The 17,392-nt window shown below is 43.0% G+C and overlaps 1 protein-coding gene across 3 annotated transcripts in view; it reads left to right on the forward strand.

Annotated features, from left to right (window-relative positions):
- Positions 1-17,392, forward strand: part of INPP5A (inositol polyphosphate-5-phosphatase A) — a 236,464-nt gene that overhangs the window by 151,603 nt on the left and 67,469 nt on the right. For all 3 annotated transcript variants that reach the window (XM_074591909.1, XM_074591908.1, XM_074591910.1), the window contains exon 9: positions 11,602-11,686. In XM_074591909.1, coding sequence (XP_074448010.1) covers positions 11,602-11,686 — 85 coding nt within the window. The remainder of the gene's footprint in view (positions 1-11,601; positions 11,687-17,392) is intronic.

Genomic DNA, 17,392 nt, shown 5'->3' on the forward strand with positions numbered 1-17,392 from the left:
GCCCGTTTTGGATAATTCCCATGTACAGTTAGCCGTATTTGCATAATACTTGCATTTTTGTATTTTCTAAAGTTGGAGGGTTTGCACTATACATGAGAGTAAGAAGGGACGTGTAGTTGACGCGTTAGTTCAGTCACTCATACATCTGCTGTAACTAGTGCTTGTGCATGTGTCTCACTAATTAATCCGGGTGGCATATTAGTCATGTCCTTTAGAGGCTTGCTGGGGAGCAGGTCTGCTGGGTGTAGCAGCCTGGCTGGAGCAAGCCGGAGCTGTAGGACAGGGTCTGTACGAGCCCGAGAGGAGAGTTTGCGAAGGAGAAGGACGTGAGATGTTAGCCTGATCCCGCGGGCCTCGGTGTGCCAGCCATTTAAACTTCCTGAAATTATCTAGAGCATTCAGATCCATAAAATGAATGTGGTTTTTTTAAAAGAAAGTGACAGTGCTCTTCTGTTTTCCTATTGAAATGTTCCCTGGCCTAGTTCAACAGAAACATTTTTACATTACAACTGTGAAATCTTGGCATAAAGCTCCCCTTTGTGCCCTTCATTATTTTCTCACAAATATAGTCCATTGTCACATAGCTGAAGTTAATTTGATCAACATTGGGACATTTAACTTTTATGTCCGGTCAAAGGAGCTGTTTCATGCTCATTTTGGGTATTCAAAAGAAATGATTGCCAGAAAAATAATGTTACTATTAACAATTCAGAGCAATTAGTTTCCCAGGGAGAGGCGATGTGATGCACCGGCTCCACACAACTATTCTTTGTCATTTTATGGATGCTCATCAGTCAACTGTCACATCTTCTCAAAGACCCCTCCAATCTAAATGTTTCTCTTTGGGCTTTTCCCAGAACTAGCAGCTGAATGAGCAAAAGAAAAGCCACTTAGTTTCCAGGCAAAGGAAAACTTCGCTCTAAAGATCTGGGTCATTTGAGAAGATCCTAGGAGTAGCTCGCTTTGGGGGGGGGGGGGGGGGGGGAATCTTTTTTTTTTTGTTATTTTACTTATTTTTTTGTAGCAGTGATTTTAACACCACGTGAAAATTCTCTGTAATCATGTGCCTTCAAACATTTAGTGAAATTTCAGTGTATTCAAATAGAACGCGCTCCCAGGGCAAATAAACCTCCCGTCCAAATGTCTTCTAACAAAGGTTTAAAACCCCAGATCGCATTCAAAAAGACAGCTTTTCATTAAACACCCAGAGGCTCATCTCATTAATATTCAGTCATTCCCCCCTTAAACTAAGGTTAAGTGCTCTCAAAATTAGCGTGTTTGTATAATATGCTCTTTAAAGGGTAAATCCAGCAAAATTGTCTTGTTACTTTCAACCTGTCAGATACGGTCAAAGACACTTTTTCTTTGCTTCTTGGTTTTCTGCTGGCTCCAGCTTTTGCATGTTTGATGCAAAATTTAACTTGTATGTCCTTCCTGATTACAGAAACACATTTTGAATTTTTATTTAGGTTATATTTTTAGAAGAAAAGTAATTTCATGCTTTTATGCATTATACTGGAAAATATACATGATGATAATTTTGCCCTTATTTTGTTATTTTCAGTACTTGGGGCTCTTTTATTTTTTTTCTTTTTGGCATTAATAACTGAACAGGTTATTAATAAATTTGTGGCATTTGTTATTCAAATTGTAAATTAAAGATCTGGTTTTTCCCTCACAATAAAAAGAAGTCTGCAGAGAGGATAGCAGGTGCGGAAGCAAAGATCTGACTGCAGAATCAGCAATCCAAGATCCAGGACTTTAAGAACTTGCAGGTGTCACACAGAAAGGTGTCGCTTAAAAAAAAATAGCGTGGAGACACTAAATCACTCTTCACTTTGGCTGCCTGATGTGGGTGGAATCGGGGCGCTCTCGGAAGAAATGCTGACAGCAAACGCGCTGAGGTCTCCTGGGGGTTCCCCCGAGGCGACCCCGGTGTGGGTCACAGCAAGGGGTTGCCATGTCGGCCCCGGAGCCGGGGCTGCTGTCACCGCGTGCTGACACCCCCTCATCCCTCCTCAGGGCTTTGCCCCTCTCTGCCCATTTTGCAGTGGCGGGTGCTCTGGAGCTGCCTCAGTCGCTGCCGTGCCTTTGTCGTAGAACAGAACTGGTGTAACGACAGGCGGGAGTGGATGCGTGGTAAAAATATACCGCTCCCGGGAGAACGTGTGTAATTAAACACGGACAATTGAAGAAAAGAGAGAGTGCCTCTTAAAAAAGAAATGGCTGCAAATAACTTGTTGCCTGCTTGATTTTGCTCCGAAAATGGCTCTATATGAGAACGTACAGAGTGCGTCACCTTCTCATTGAGTTGTATTTCTCTTTTTACTGTAATTTGTTCCTTAGAGAGTCTGGAGCTAGATAAAGAGCAGTCATTAGTGTCCAGCTAAAGGTGACACTCACATCAGCATTTGTTGTGGTTTGTGTCTTTGGAAATGTTCTATCGTATAGCCTATAATCTTCCAGGATAGCTGTGATTCAATTAAGAAGAATCTGTATGGGCTGTTGATCCAATTTTTATTCATTTGCAGAGAAATGAAAATAAATTACTATTGTGATTTTATTTACAGTGCTCGCTGTAAGATGATGCTATGAGCTGAGTTATAAAACGGAGAAACAGTTGAAAGAGCTCCATTCTGCTTCCCTTTGAGGCCGTGGGCGCTGGGGGAGTAACCGTCTTTCAGCATTTTCACTGCCAGGGGAAGGCAGGGGCGCTGTGTGAGGAGGTGCTTGTCTTTGAGTCTCGCGTTCTGTGTGCTGGAAAGACACGTACTCTCCTGAACAGGTGAATAACCAGGTGCAGGGTGCAGCGTTTTGAGCCACTTGTCTGCCTGTACCAGCGCTGGAGTGGTTGTAGAGGGGCTCGGCAGACGTTCTTCGTGGGCTGATGGGTAAATGGTGGAACTGCTTCCCCTTTCACGAAAGCGTTGTCTGTCTCCTGTCGGTGCAGGGGTTACCATGCAGCTGAGATGATTCCGGTTCTCACTCCAACAAGGAAAATGGTCCTGCTGTCTCTATACCCACCAGAATCTTCTTTGTTCAAACCTAATGTTGACAGCTCTGATTTTTTTAATCGGTGTGCTCTTTTCAGAGAAAGGGTTTTTTCCCTTCTCTTTAGCACTTCAAATGTTTCTGTCACGTCACCCCTCGCCTGTTTCCGCTTGTAGCTCCGTAGTCCACTGTAGTGCGATCTTCAAAGGGGTGGATGCCCAAGCTAACAATTGGGTATGTAAAATTTGTTGCTAATTAGCTTTTCTCAACACCAAGCACTTTTTAATCCTTTGCGAGTGAAGTCTTTCTGTGTTTCTAGTCATTTATTTGCGTTACCCTTTTCTAGAAGCTGTTGGGTTTGTTTTCAGTTCAGTGTCCCTGTGAGCCGAGCGCGTCCCCCGGGAAGCCGATGGGAGCATGCGGGTTCCTGTCGCCTGCAGCGCCCCGGGGCTGGCCTGGCCACTGTCCTGCCACCCTCCGCTGCCCCCTTCGCCCAGGCCACCAGCCGTCGGGTTGGACTGGGAAAGGTGTTTCTTGCAAGTCTGGCAAGATTTCTGAACCATTCTGCTGCTGTTCCCTCTGATGAACTCTTTAGGGCACACAGTGTCTCTCTTCTGAATTTTTCTAGATTTGTCACAAAACCCACTTTTCCCAGGCTTAAAGAGTTAATGGATCATCAGTATGCCATTGCTGTGTATCCTGGTTATTTTCTGGCTTGTCATGTGCACTTTTAACACTGGGCAGACACAGGATTTTTGCTTTACTCCCCCACACCCCAGCCCTGCAGGACAGTAGGCAGGGACTGCAACGCCTCCGTCTCCCTGCGAATCCATACGGCAGCTTTCTGCTGCCTGCCTATGGCCAAGTGTTCCCAACGCTCAGCAGTTCCAGAAGTGACGTGGAAGAATTTTAATCTTCCATGATGAAGTAAAGGAAGATTCAAAAAGACGTGCAATTTCTCTGGTTTCTTCTTGTTGTTTTTCTCTTACATCAGATGAAGTGCAAGAAAATGTCTTTGTAACATAACAGCAGTGCCATAGCATTGTATTCTCCTGTAGCAAAATTGACAAGTACTTACATCATTATACATGGCTGCTATTTCATTAGGCGAATGTCAGTGTCAGGTAAGATCATGGTTTTGTCAATATAATGAAAATACCAGTCAAGTGAGGAAAAAGTCACAATTTTCCAGCTCTAAAAATTGATTTTTATTGCTCTTCTTGTAATCCTTTCTTTGGATTAAGTATTTATTATTGATGTGGTCTTTCTTTTAATCTTAATAGCTGCTGACATTGTAATTAATTAAAAAATACAACATTTTTGCCCAAATGGCACTATATTGAAATTAAAAGTGAACGCCACATATTAGTTAAACAGCCCTGGCAAATGTCTTGAGTGCTAAGATGATTGCCTAAGCTTCTTGACGATTCCCTTCATCTTGCTCTGTGCTGCTTGACCTTTTGAGATGTTTTGGTGTTATTAATAGGTTTTAGCTATTATATCAGAAAGAACAAGGCACAAAAATATGATAAACTTTATCTTTTTAATGACAGTCCTACAACACCTCAGGCATGCCAATGAAGGCACTTACATCTCTTCTTTTGAGGCACACTTAGACAGTCACCGGGTAACCTTTATTCAGAATTGATGGGGATTTTTCTGAATTTGTCTCTAAATATATATCTGAGAAGGCAAAATGGTGTGAGCTGAGTGCTGGCTGTGCTGCAGGAGGGAGGCAATGGGCAGAAGAGGTCACGGGGTCCTGCTCCAGGGAAGTTATCAATGCCCCATCCCTGGAGGGGTTCAAGGCCAGGTTGGACGGGGCTTGGAGCAACCTGAGCTGGTGGGAGGTGTCCCTGCCCAGGGCAGGGGGCTGGAGCTGGATGATCTTTAAGGTCCCTTCCCACCCAAACCATTCTGTGATTCAGAGCTTGCTTTGACACCTCTGCTGGAGGTGGATCTGCCACAGACCAGTTCTCCAGGTGCAGGTGTGCAGGCTGATCTCTTTGACTAAAACTTATAAAGGAAAAAGTAATGAGGATAGATAGGAGCAGCAGAAAACTGAAAGGCGACGCAGCAATCCTGTATCAAGTTTTGTGTAAGCCAAAGTCGAACATTTCCATTCTCTTGATCTTCAGTTCCTTAACGTGGCTGTGGTGGAAGACAGTTTTCACTGTCATTGTTCCTTGGCTTTCCACCAGAATTCACTGCGGGAGTTGTTATCACCTCTGCCATTATAGGTCTCTGGCAAGGAGAGTGTCTATAACCTTCTGGCTACCTCCAGACTAGCTCTTGGCTCCCACCGAGGGGATGGTCAAGTCACTTTCTGCCTTTTTTTTTTAGCCCCTTTCTAAACATTCCTCTTTGGAGTAAGATCCTCCCATTCAAGAAAGCGTCGGTTGAGCTTTCCCTTTGCAACCGTGGCCACCAGTACAACCCAGCCGCCCTCGGCACGCGGGTGCGTATGGGGTTGTGGGGGCTGCCCGTCCCAGCTCCCGCGTGGCGCCCGATGGCCCTGCAGGCTCCGTCTCCCCAGTGTTCCCCCAACACTTCGCCCATCGGTGGGGATGTGACAAGGTTCAGAGACACAGCCAGCGTTACTTTTACCAGATTCAGATCAAAGCAGAACCTGTGGTTCAGCGCCCTGCTTCGGTCAGCAATGCGGAGGATCAGCAGCTTAACCTGGGAAACGAGCCCGAGCTGTTCTCCCTTCTCCGCGTAGTTCGTTGTGATTTTCCTATTCTTTATTTAGGAAAGGACATTTTATATAGGCATCGCATGTTCTCTGTAAAAGCAGCTTTTTCTGCTTTTCCTCTGCGTGGATAATGTGCAAAAATAAAGAGATTGTGGAAAGATAATTTCTTACCCCAGAAGTTGTACAAGAAATATGGAAGTGCTCATATTAGCTGATATTTAGCTTAAACACATTTAGTTATTATAAAAATTTGCTTACTGAATAAAATATGGCTTGACCTCTGGATTGTTTCTTCCCGAGAAACGTGACAGAGTCCCTCCTTCTCCTCCATTCAGCCTGCTTGGCAGAGCTGCAGGTTTTTTGTTTTGTTTTGTTATGTTATTGTTGTGTTTAAAAAAAAAAAAAAACACAACAAAAAAACCCCTCGAGCCCCTCTTTTCAGCCGTGTCAAGTTAGGATGAATTGGCCGGGGAGGCATGTTTATAGACTGTGTGAAGAACTTTGTCTTTGTGTGGGAATGCTGGTGACACTGGTATGGCTTGCCTGAATGAACTGCGATGACGCGGCTAATAAGGTGTCCTGCTGAGCGCCGCGGCAGCCGTTCTCAGACCTCCCACTTAATGCCATTCAGCTCCAGCTCAGTGTAGCTAATTTTTCCCATTCCCTCAATTCTTTAGGCCTCCTTACAAACAGAAAAGTCAACTTTCACACCGAGGAGAAGATAAGTGCTTTAGGAAATAATCGTGTAAACAGAATGTTACCTTCTGACCTGATGCTGATACCTTGGTCCGGGACAAAACCCAGCTGGCTATTGCATTAGACATGGCTATTAAAGGAATAATGCTGCTGATCCTCCTTACAAAGTGCCCTGAGAAATGGTTTAGCCAAATCACAGTGCCTCTTGTCACACTGAATCATGTTCAGCTGCTCTCTTCCATGACCAAGCTGCTGATATTTAGCCGCTTCCTTCCCTTCTCCTTTCTTGCGACAGTATGGGAGGGGGACAAGTATGAAAGCAAGAGAAAGTCGGTCATGTTTCTGATTGCCCTGGTGTTTTCTGGCTGAATTTCAGTGCTTTGAAACATATGCACAGTACACCGTATAGCTTTTATAAAAGAGGGTGCATTTCGTAAAGTAACTTTAATTGTAACTACTGAGTACTTCTAAGTAAATAACCAAAGGATTTCAGTGATTCTGGTAACAGGGAATTGTTCATTTTAAGGTTGCGCTAAGCGATTCCCTTTGGTGTTCTGTGTGGACACTAAAATTAATAATTAGACACAGATTTCCAGTAGTATCGAGGAGAAGAGGAACCTCGGCTTGGTAGGAGTATGACATCCAGATCTCCTAAATGGCTTTGAAAAGCCTGACTCGTCCCAATCCACTCAGCTGACGCTGCCATCCAGACCCAGAGGTCTGTCTTTGCATCAAAGTAATTTGAGGTGTCCCGGGCTCCAAGACCAAACCCTGAGCATTTGCTTCTCCTGTGGCATCTGTTTGACCTCTCCTAGGTTTGGCTGCCGCGCGGGTCCAGCCGGTCCCTGCTCGGGGCTGGGCAACACTCCCGTCGCCGGGATGGGTCAGGCGAAAGCTGTTCAGCATCATCGCTTGGAGGGTTTTGGAGGTTTCCCGTAATTCTCTTGCTGCACCCAGAATAACAGACAGTTTTTGTCATAGGTCTTTGAGAAACTGTGTCGGGGCACTGCCATGCTAAAAAGCACTGAGGGGTTGATGTCACTTCCCTGCGACGCAGCAGAGCAAGAACATTGCCAGCGCAGACACAGTAGCTTCTTTCGGGGGTTGTAGAGCAGTAGCTGATACCCAGCGTGAGGCAACCTGCAGTTGTCAGACCAAAATAAGAATTACACGTATTTATTTTGCAGCAAAAAAATAGCTATAGTAATTTAACAGCAGCTTGCACCCTTGCCAGTGAAGTTTACTCCTTTAAAAAAAGTGTGAACCATAGATCTGACTCATCAAAACATTTAAGCATGTGAGTAATTTTGACTGTAAACTTTACTTAAAAGTTAGAGTTGCGTGAGTGTTTCCTTCGTTTGCTGTGCTGTCATGTCTAAGAAGCCGTTCAGCTCTGTTTCAAAAACTGTTTGTGGCCTGCCTCTTCTGAAAATACAAAAAAATTTGAAAAGAAACAGAGAATAACCCAACCAGTCCAGAGGACTTTCCATGTAGAGCCATCAGTTAAAAATGTAGAATTAGTGTGACACTGGCAAAATAATTAAAGTAATGTGTTCCAACTGTGAAGATCTGTGTTTGTGGAACTAGTGGAAGAGAAATCATCTATGGCATTTATATTTGTGTGCTTTAAAGTTTAACAATGTCATCAATAAACCCATAAGCGTGCATTTTTTCCAGTGATCCTTATTTGCCATATTAAATTTGTTATTTCCAAAATGCACGGAAGTAAAAGACGTTTCCTTGGTACGTTCTGAGTGCAAGTGACCTCTTTTCTCATAAGCAATACCTTCTGGAGCAAGACCAAAGGATTAGAAGAGTCAGCGTGTTCTTCCAACCTTGTCAAAGGGAAGACTTCTCTTTCTGGAGAGGAAGGGCTATGATCTGTTTTAGAAGTTTTCTCTTTCATTTGCATTCACGCGTTGGGTACATCCTGGTTGCCCATCAGCTCTTGATGGCCCTGTGTAGGTGACAGCCAGCAGCACAGCCAGTTGAGGCGTTGATGGTCTTTTGTTTGCTCTTGCATAGACTTGTCAAGTGAAATATTTGTAGCTTCTTTACAGTCATGAAGTTTTTACCTGAGTCACCTATTTTGTCACAAGCCGTTTAGAAAAGTTGTACAGGAAAGAATGGAGTCTTAAAGTGTGTTGAAGCCCTTCGGGATAATGTGGTGGTCAGCAAGTACAAGTTAAAGGCAATGGCATTAGGTCTTCCCACTAAAACCGTAAGATTAATGCTGGCGACATAGGTTGGCTGCTTTCTTTTTTATATGATTCAGATTCATCATTCCATTGACTGATTCATGGCAACATTTTTAAAGGGTTATTTTATTCATGGTTAAAGGAAGGGCATTGTAATAGAAACAAATAGCAAAGTAGAAGAACGCAGATTTTTGAAGCCTTCCTAATTCATTTGCAAGCGCTTGTTTAAAAAGAAATTGTCTTCTGACTTCTCATTTACTTGTACATGTGATGGACTGTATGTACTGGTGGCTTGGTGTGCTGAAATGAGAGGACTGGAACACTTTTGTTTAGCTCTTGCTCCAGTCCCAACACCTTCGCTCTGTGTCTCCTCGGTGCTGGCGGCTCCTGTGTTTCCCAGCGCTGGCGTCCCCCCGTGTGGGATGCTTTTCCTGCATGTTCCTGGGAGAGGAAATACTGCTGCGCTCTTCTTCATTGCCATCTCCTTTGCTAACTCGTAGTTGGATTCGAAGAGCACAGTCAAGAAGGTTAGTTCTTGTGCCGTTGATGCATTGATTCAGTGCAATCGTAGGCACCAGAATAGAGCTATCGGAGTACCAAACTGCTGAAATAATTCCAGGATTTGGGAACTCTTGAACTAATAATAAGTTCCAATGGCAAGGACAGTAGGTTACATACATGTCTTGAGTCATTTAAAGCGTATAAAGCATAAAATATCATTTAATAAGTACATAAATGCATATATCCCTTGCTGTACCACTGCTGGTGATTTTTAGTGTACACCTAAATTTCCCCACCTGTGGAAAGGAGAAATGTCAGAAGCCACCTAAAGCATCAGTCCGGAGAGGTAACGTGGGCACTGTTTTACTTGAGTCTGCCATGAGACACTCCTTCTAAAATGTGCAACGGGACAAAGTACAAGGGAGCAACTGGTTAAAATGATCAGTTTTAAAGCTGACATTGATTTGTATGCAAATCATGTTTAAATCAGGTAATGTGCAAAACTATGAAATGACGGAATTCTAATTAATTGATCAGAAGCAGACTAATCAGCTGTTTTGCTCATCAGTTAGGAGACATTTTAAATGGCTATTTTTGGAACAGTCTGTTTATTTGGAAAATCCGTCTTTGCATAATACAATCACGGGCATCATTCTCATAATATCAATTTGTTTTAAGAGGCCTTCTCTAGACCTTGATGTCATTCCTGCAATATCTGTCATTTCTTTGTCAGCAGTAAATGGCAATGAGCAAAGCCAAGACTAAGATATGAATCAGGAAAGTTGGCAAAGCAAGATCAGTTTTTCTTATACATAAGTTGCATATCAGATTTTGCAATGATAGTGTTAGCAAATTGTGGTAATGTAAATGGTTTAACTTTTAAGTTCTCATTTTCCTTTCGTGTGCCATGAGGGCACTAATCAAACTAATGTTATGTACAGGTCAAGAGTGACAGGTTTTTCTCAGTGCTTGCTGGGAGCTGACAGTAGACAGTATTTATTAACAGTACCTGCAATAATTTGTCAGCTGAATGGGGGATTTGCAGATTTTCGTAGCAGAAAAGGATAAGCCTTTGCAAGAGATTTTGCTTCAAATGATCACTACCTTAGGTCCAATGCACATTAATTTTTCAATAGAATAATATTCCTTACGTAATAGATTACTGTTGACTAAAAATGTGAGATGTTTTTAAGAGCAGAAGCAGTACCTCACCGTAAATCCAACGTATCTTTCTTTATAGCTTTGAAAAGTCTAAACGAATGTAAAGTATTAAAACTTTTAAAGCCGTGTGAAATGGATGGCCCCTTGCCGGGCAGTGTTGTTCAGGAAGAAGCCCACGTACTGTGCATTACGTTACAACCCCTTCCCTGTCTGGGGGGGTCCCTGCCTCCGGCTCGGCTGGGGTTTCTGGCACCGTCACGCTTGCGTGTTTCTATGTGCCCAGAATGTCCAGGGTGTATTGCCTTGCGTTCGTTCCTTATTTCTTATCCATTGTACCTCTAATATACCGTTGCAGTGTTTGTGCATTGTGTCTGTGTACGCTCTCTGTAGCTGTAGCAGTCATATTTCAGGTATTTCACACCTTCCTCAGCAACTGATAGGAAATTAATTGTATTGATTCCTGTTTTGAAATTAAGCGTGAATCAGTGGATTTCCAAATGCCAGGATCTCTGGAAGCATGTAAAATTGCACATTGTTAGGAGTACCAGAAAATTGTTAATAATAGGTAAGCTAATAATGTAATAACAATCTTTAATAATACAAGATTTGAAAGTTGAACAGTAATGCCTTATCTCCCTGTTTAGTACTGAGCAAAGGCTTGAGAAAAAAGTCAGTCTTTACTCCCCATCTGGAAAGATCACCTTTTAGGTGTTAGCGGCAACCCCAGTGAACATCTGCTTAGACCGAAAAAGAGAGCCGTCTTTCAGAGGACTGTAACTGAGCCAGGACACACCTCGCGCGTCAGTCTCTACCCGCTGTGATGATGAATGTTTAGCGCTAACGCGTCACTTCTCATGTGGTTCTTGGAGTACAACAAACACTGGAAAATGTTACGATCGCAATCTTACAGATAAGTGAACTGGAAGGTAGACATATTCTGAACTCACCACTAATTTGGGGCTCCTAATCCTTAGCTGCCCAGCCTAAAGCCTTACACTCCAAGTTCCAAAGGCGCGGGGCACCTCTGTGACGCCCCCAGGATTTCTGTGGTGCCCAAGTGCCGGTTCTGCGTTACTTGCACCAACTGCTGCAAACTTGCTTTCCTCCACAGCGCTCCTCCAGCCAGGCAGGGGAAATCAAATGCATTATTCTACTGGGGCTGGAGTTAGAATTGCCTAAGCAAAGAAAATTAGCCCAAAAACATGGTTAATATATTGTTCCAGTATAAACTGGTAGTTTTGATCGTTCCAGTAATTATTTCTGAGATTGTGCTTGGAAGATAAGCTACGTGTATTTGTGCATCCTCGCATATGCAGAAAGCTGAATGACAGGTTTGCTTTGTTTTGTTTTTTTTTCCAGAATTATAGATCAGCGGTTTGAGAAAGTTTCGTATTTTGTCTTTGGAGATTTCAACTTTAGACTGGATGCCAAAGCAGTAGTAGAGGTAGGACTTTTCTTTTTCTTCTGTTGTAGACCCTACCAGGTTTTATTGCTCAAATGTTTTTTCCTGTGCAAAAGCTAAAAGCGACCTAACGAACTAATCTTAATATCGACATCAGACTTGCCCAGGAATACTTCCAACAGGAACATCTGACAGGTAACTAAAAATCACTGTTGTGAATCTGCGGAAGCAATGAAGAAAAACGCAGCTGACCCGCTGCGCTTCTCAGTAGCAGTGTGTAAAGTGAGTATCGGCTGCAGAGACCACGCCACCTGCGCACGGTCCCGGCTGTGGAAGGGAGGAAACGTGGGCACCCAGCCGAGCCCTGGAGCCTTCCCACTGCGCGCAGGAGTCTCTTCCTTTGGCAGGCAGATTTCTTCTTTGAAATCTCTTCAGGCTTCAGCACGGGATCCCACATTTCTGTTGTACATTTGTGACTTTGCCATACGTTTGTAGCTCACAGTGAATCTCACAATTGTTTACTGCAAGCGGAGTAAGTGCTGGTTCATATTTCTACACTGTGGGGAAAAAAGGAGAGACATTTCCTAAATGTCTGTAATAGAACTCCACACTTTAAAAGTACAAGCAGATGGTTGTGCAAGCCTTTGTGGCAGTAGCATCTCAGCGTGGAAGGGTGACTGGAAGATTTGTATAAACCCAAAAAGAACGCAGTAAACCCTTTTCATCATGAGTTGAGGTTACCTTGGCTTTACTGCTAAAGCTCAGCTCCAGGTAACACGGGGTCAGAAATAACATCCAGGTTGAAATCCAGTTTAATCTCATGGTTTTCACACTTTAATTCTCAGAGATGCTGTAGTGTCTTTTTGGTGTCCTTGAGGATAGGCATGGATCTTCTAAACCAAAAGCTTTTATTTTGTAAATCAAGCAGCGGGAAGCGAGTGGCCTGTGTGCCCAAGGCTGGCTGCCCCTCATTCGGTGCGGTGCAGTTCTTCCTTACCTGATCATCAGTCCTTCACCTGGGGAAAAACAGGAGTTTGACATTACAGCACTGCGTATGTAGCTAATAACTTCCTTCTCGGAATCCTTCATACATTGCAGTCATTTAACCAGCCACCTAAAGGCAGAATTGAAATGCAGTTCAAGTCACTGCTTCAGAATACACAGCCCCGTATGTTGAGGACTGAATCCTGCTCTGCTACACTGCTGTTACCATAGTTATCACTAATGCTTACAGATTACTTGGTTTTGAAATATTATGCCTGTTTGGTTTTTATTCATTAGCAATGCGATAGTGTTATTGAGAACGCTTCTGTCTGAGAACACCTCCTCTATCAATCGTGCTGCAGCAGAATTCTCTCCTACACCCACTATTGATGAAGGGCGCTGTAAGTTTTTCCTAACTTACTAACTGCCTAGCGGTCTGCAGGATTGAAACTGCAGAGAATGCTTTCTTTATTTCCAACAGAATAAGACTCGTACATTTATGTCTGTGAGTTTCAAAGCGATCCACTTCTAACAAAACAACGTCACTAACCATAGATGATGCTGAACTGCACGACAGGCAGTAAGGGGTCGGGTGATTCCTGGTCCTGACACAGTCGTACACTCGTGAACACTCGTGTCAGTTAATGCTGTTGCATATCATTGCATATGATATGCATATGTGTTGCATATGAGCACACAAGGTGTAATCTGAAGATGAATCAAATTCACTTACCCGTTCTTGCTAGGTAAGGTGTGTGCTTGCGTGGCTGTACAAAGCGTGAGAATAATGCGTATTTTCTGTTGCTTTTTTTGAGAAGTAGCATACCCCATTAACCAGAACTTCACCCAGCTACTTAGCAACAGTAATGAAACATAATTAAAGTTGATCTAGAAACTTCCACGTGTAATTTACATATGCACAGTTAAAGTCATATTAAGTTTGTTTTGGTACAGTTTGTAAACCAGCATGTCAGAAGATCCAGAAGATTTAAGAAATGGTTGTCTGATGGAGTTTACTGCACAGAAGCGGTAGTACAGGCAGTGTGTCTTTGACAGCGTCTTAGCGCTGCAGCAGTCATGAATGAATCAATAGTCAGCATACAGCGCTCTGCTTTGACAATACAGTCCAGGCTCCTGGGAGAGAGACCAGTCTCTAAAGCATACTTTGGAAGGGCAGAGTTGCAGGCCACCTCTGGCAGGAAGCATTCTGGATAGGGCCTAATGGTTTGGCTGTACGTAAGATACAGATCCAGTCCCGGATCACTTCACAAACTAGTTAAAAATGGTGTTTCTCACCTCTGCCATTCTCCACGGCTGGCACAGGGCAGATGCCATGGCGGAGGCCGGGCACAGCCGGCAGTGGCGGAGCAGGAGCACAAACGGCCCGAGGCGATCCCTTCTCTGCCTTCTCCAACGCTGCGCCAGCCCGTGTCACGAAGGCACCTCACCTCCAGGAGACACTCTGGGCCCCTCCGTCTTTTCAATGCGTGCCTGTGCAAACTGCTGTTAACCATTATTGCGACTATTCAGCAGTGTAGTGAATCCTAGGAATTTTAAGGGTTAATCCGTTGACCTGTCATCTTCGTATATATTACTAAATTTATCTCTGCTTTTCTTGCTGACCTTTTGAGTGCCCCAATGTGCTAAATGCTTGGACACTAAGGTGCTGGGAGCGATACGTGTGTTGCAGAAATGTAGGCTGTGCTTACACCAAACACAAAGAATAAAGTATCTTTCTAAAGGATTTCTCAATTAAGCCGTGGAAAGGGAGAATCTGAGAGCTGTTTCAAATGTGGAGTCCAGACACTGAAGTGCAGTGTGGTAAATCAGATGCCCAAAATGTTGTGCTTATTAATTCATAATTAATAGACAATAAATCATTAATATATAGTTTATTAATCATTTTATGGGAATCTTAATCTAAAGCCGTATTGATTTCCTCGCTAGGGAAATCTGCTTTACTGTTGTTGGCGTAATCGGGGGCGGGGGGGGGGGGGGGGGGGATCAATAAAACAGGTAAAGGCTTCTGGCAATTCTGAGATCCATGTGTGCGTTAACAAGCGCGTTGTCTGGAGGGATAAACTGGCAAGAAAGAAATAGGACGTCTGTAGCATAACAAGCACAGCAAATACAATTGTTTTACAGTAGATTTGAATTATGGATTGAGCATAATTTGTAGCTTGGCATGATGATGTTCAGAGAAATACCTACCGCTCATCCATTTAAAGTATTTTAAAGCTGTCCTCAGCCTGGAAAGGGCCAATGATAAGGTTCCGGTTTAGTCCAGTTTTCTTTGGCCGATGTGTGATTCAAAATACAGGCCGCATGAGAGGAACCACGAGTTTTTTTCCCGAAGTCTCAGACATTTGTGTGCCTGGGTGTGTGCCCGGCATCGAGGACATCGGCGACTCTTTGCCAGGTCTCGGGCAGTGACACCCCATCTCGGCTTTGGCTGCGAGATCTCGTACGCCATCCTTGATGCCGCCCTCTCCTTGGGACAGGCTAGAGCCCCCAGAGACTCTTTGCCTCCACATAAACGTACGGAATGCTTCTCCTTCTGTTGCTTCTGTCTCAGCGAGTCGGTTCACTAGTCTTGCTTTATTTAAATCACCATTTAAGTGTTAGGTGGGTCTAGACCAAGGAAGAGTATTTTTGCTGTCAGCTGGCCGTAGTAACAGTCTGTATTAATCTTTGAGAATTACGGTCTTTTCATATTGAAAAAACCAAACTAGTTATCCACTGAAACTCTTCTCTGTAAATCTTCCTAATACCGTTTTTCCATCTTAGGAGCAGGTACAATCAGGCTTAATAAACTAGGCTTATTTTGGAATAAAAACCTATTTCTGGCTGAGATTGATGATTCAAAAGTCTCTCAAAGTTCCTTGTACTTCCAAGAAAAGAGGAAGGATAATTGTGTGCTCCTCAATTCCAATAATTGCGACTCAGGAATGTAAAGTTCAGTGTGCAAACCGTAGGTCTTTAGGAGAAAGTCATATTAATCACAGAATCCATTTGCTCCAGGTAAACCGTAACCTTCACTTGTATCCAGAAAAGACAGTTTTCATTTTTCCCTCACTAAAGGACATTTTGTGAGGGTTGATAGTGACTTGGTAAGCTGGAGAGTGGTAAAGTGTATCATACATGAACATTTATAAAGGTAGCAACAGAAATGCTGTTTCGAGATACCAGTCATTTTGGCCTACAAAAAGCTTTCAGGCTCCATCTGCAGAATGAGAAGCCAAGTCCCCATCTTAAAATCCGGAATCCGTGCTTGTACACCTGCCCTGTCTGCTTAATGGGTTACATTACAGTACAAGGTATTTGCTTTCGAGACTTCTGCCAAGCAGACATTTGACAAGCCATAACTGGAAATGCTGATTAAATGTTTTTGAAAAGGTAATAACTATTCATAAAGGAGTTGCATATCTAGCTCCGTCATTCACTCGCATTGTGCCTGTCTGCCACCTCTGGCCCTTTGCCTTTATATTGTCTAGTAAAATAGGAACAACTTCATTCTAGCATGAGTTTTTAGCTCCTGCCATATTGCTGATGCTACAGCGACTCACAGAATTTTCATTTGATGGTACAGTCTTGGCACAATATTGTCTTTCATTTTGAAAAGGACAGTGGTGGCATCGTATCTTTTTATCAAGTGTGCTTGTGCCCGCAGAAGTTGAAGGAGCGCTGCCTGGTAGTGCCGTGAGGTGCTCCCCCGCAGAGCACAGACCTCTTCCTCTAAGAGCTCACTCGCTCTTTCGAACAAACACCTTCTGTTCAAAAAAAAAGCTGGTAAAGCTAAGTAATTGATTTAGATCTTCCTCAAATCTGGAGAGGTATTTTAAGTGGAACTCATTTCATTATGGAGTCTTGTGTTTTGTGCAGTAACGAGGATCTTTGCAAACTCCAGCCAGCAAACGCGCGTGTGTGTGTGTTTTTCAGCCAAGTTTTATTTGAGAAGATGCTTTGAATACATCAGGAAAAGTAAATGTAAGAATTGCACAGGCTCATTACAAACACAGCAGTCATTTCTTTTTTTAAAATTCTGACTTCTTTTGCTTTCACAAGTGAGCATTCAGGAGAAATTAGTAATGTTTAATTGTATTAAAAATACTGACGTGGCATAAAGAAGTAAGTGTATATAGTCGTGGGCATACGCAATTCTGCCTCCCAGTCCAAAACCGAACTAGACATTGTTGTCTTTTCTAGAGAGTGATGATGAGCAGATGTCTATATGCATAAGTATACATTTAAGATCTGAGCTGTATCCATTTAATTCATAGCCAAGTGGTCAGCTCGTGTAGGTCCTGCCGAATTCCTCGGTGCAGGGTAAGTGAACCACCTGCTGTGTGACAGTAGTTCCAGACAGCAAAACGTGGCATCTGAAGCACTGAAGTATTTTTAAATCATGGTCTATATCTTTGGACTGTTGCTCTCTTTAACACAGTTTATATTAAGATTATTTTCGGCAAACAAACTTAAATTTCTTCTAGCTATAACTGTATATTTTCCTCAGCAGTTTCATAAATTAAAACAAAAATTTAGAAACATTTTTCTTTCCACATCTTTCCATATCATATTGATACTTAGTATTTTAAGCATTTTATAATTTCCATAACTACAAATTTCATGTTTTTTCCCTTATAAACATAATCTATTACAATAATTAGAAATAATACGGTGATGTGGGGGTTTGTGACCACAAATACCATTGCTTTTAGTATGGCAGAAAATGTGATTACAATTGGAAAATTATTAAATTGGAAA

This window comes from Larus michahellis, chromosome 6 (genome assembly GCF_964199755.1).
Source record: "Larus michahellis chromosome 6, bLarMic1.1, whole genome shotgun sequence".
NCBI lineage: Eukaryota > Metazoa > Chordata > Aves > Charadriiformes > Laridae > Larus > Larus michahellis.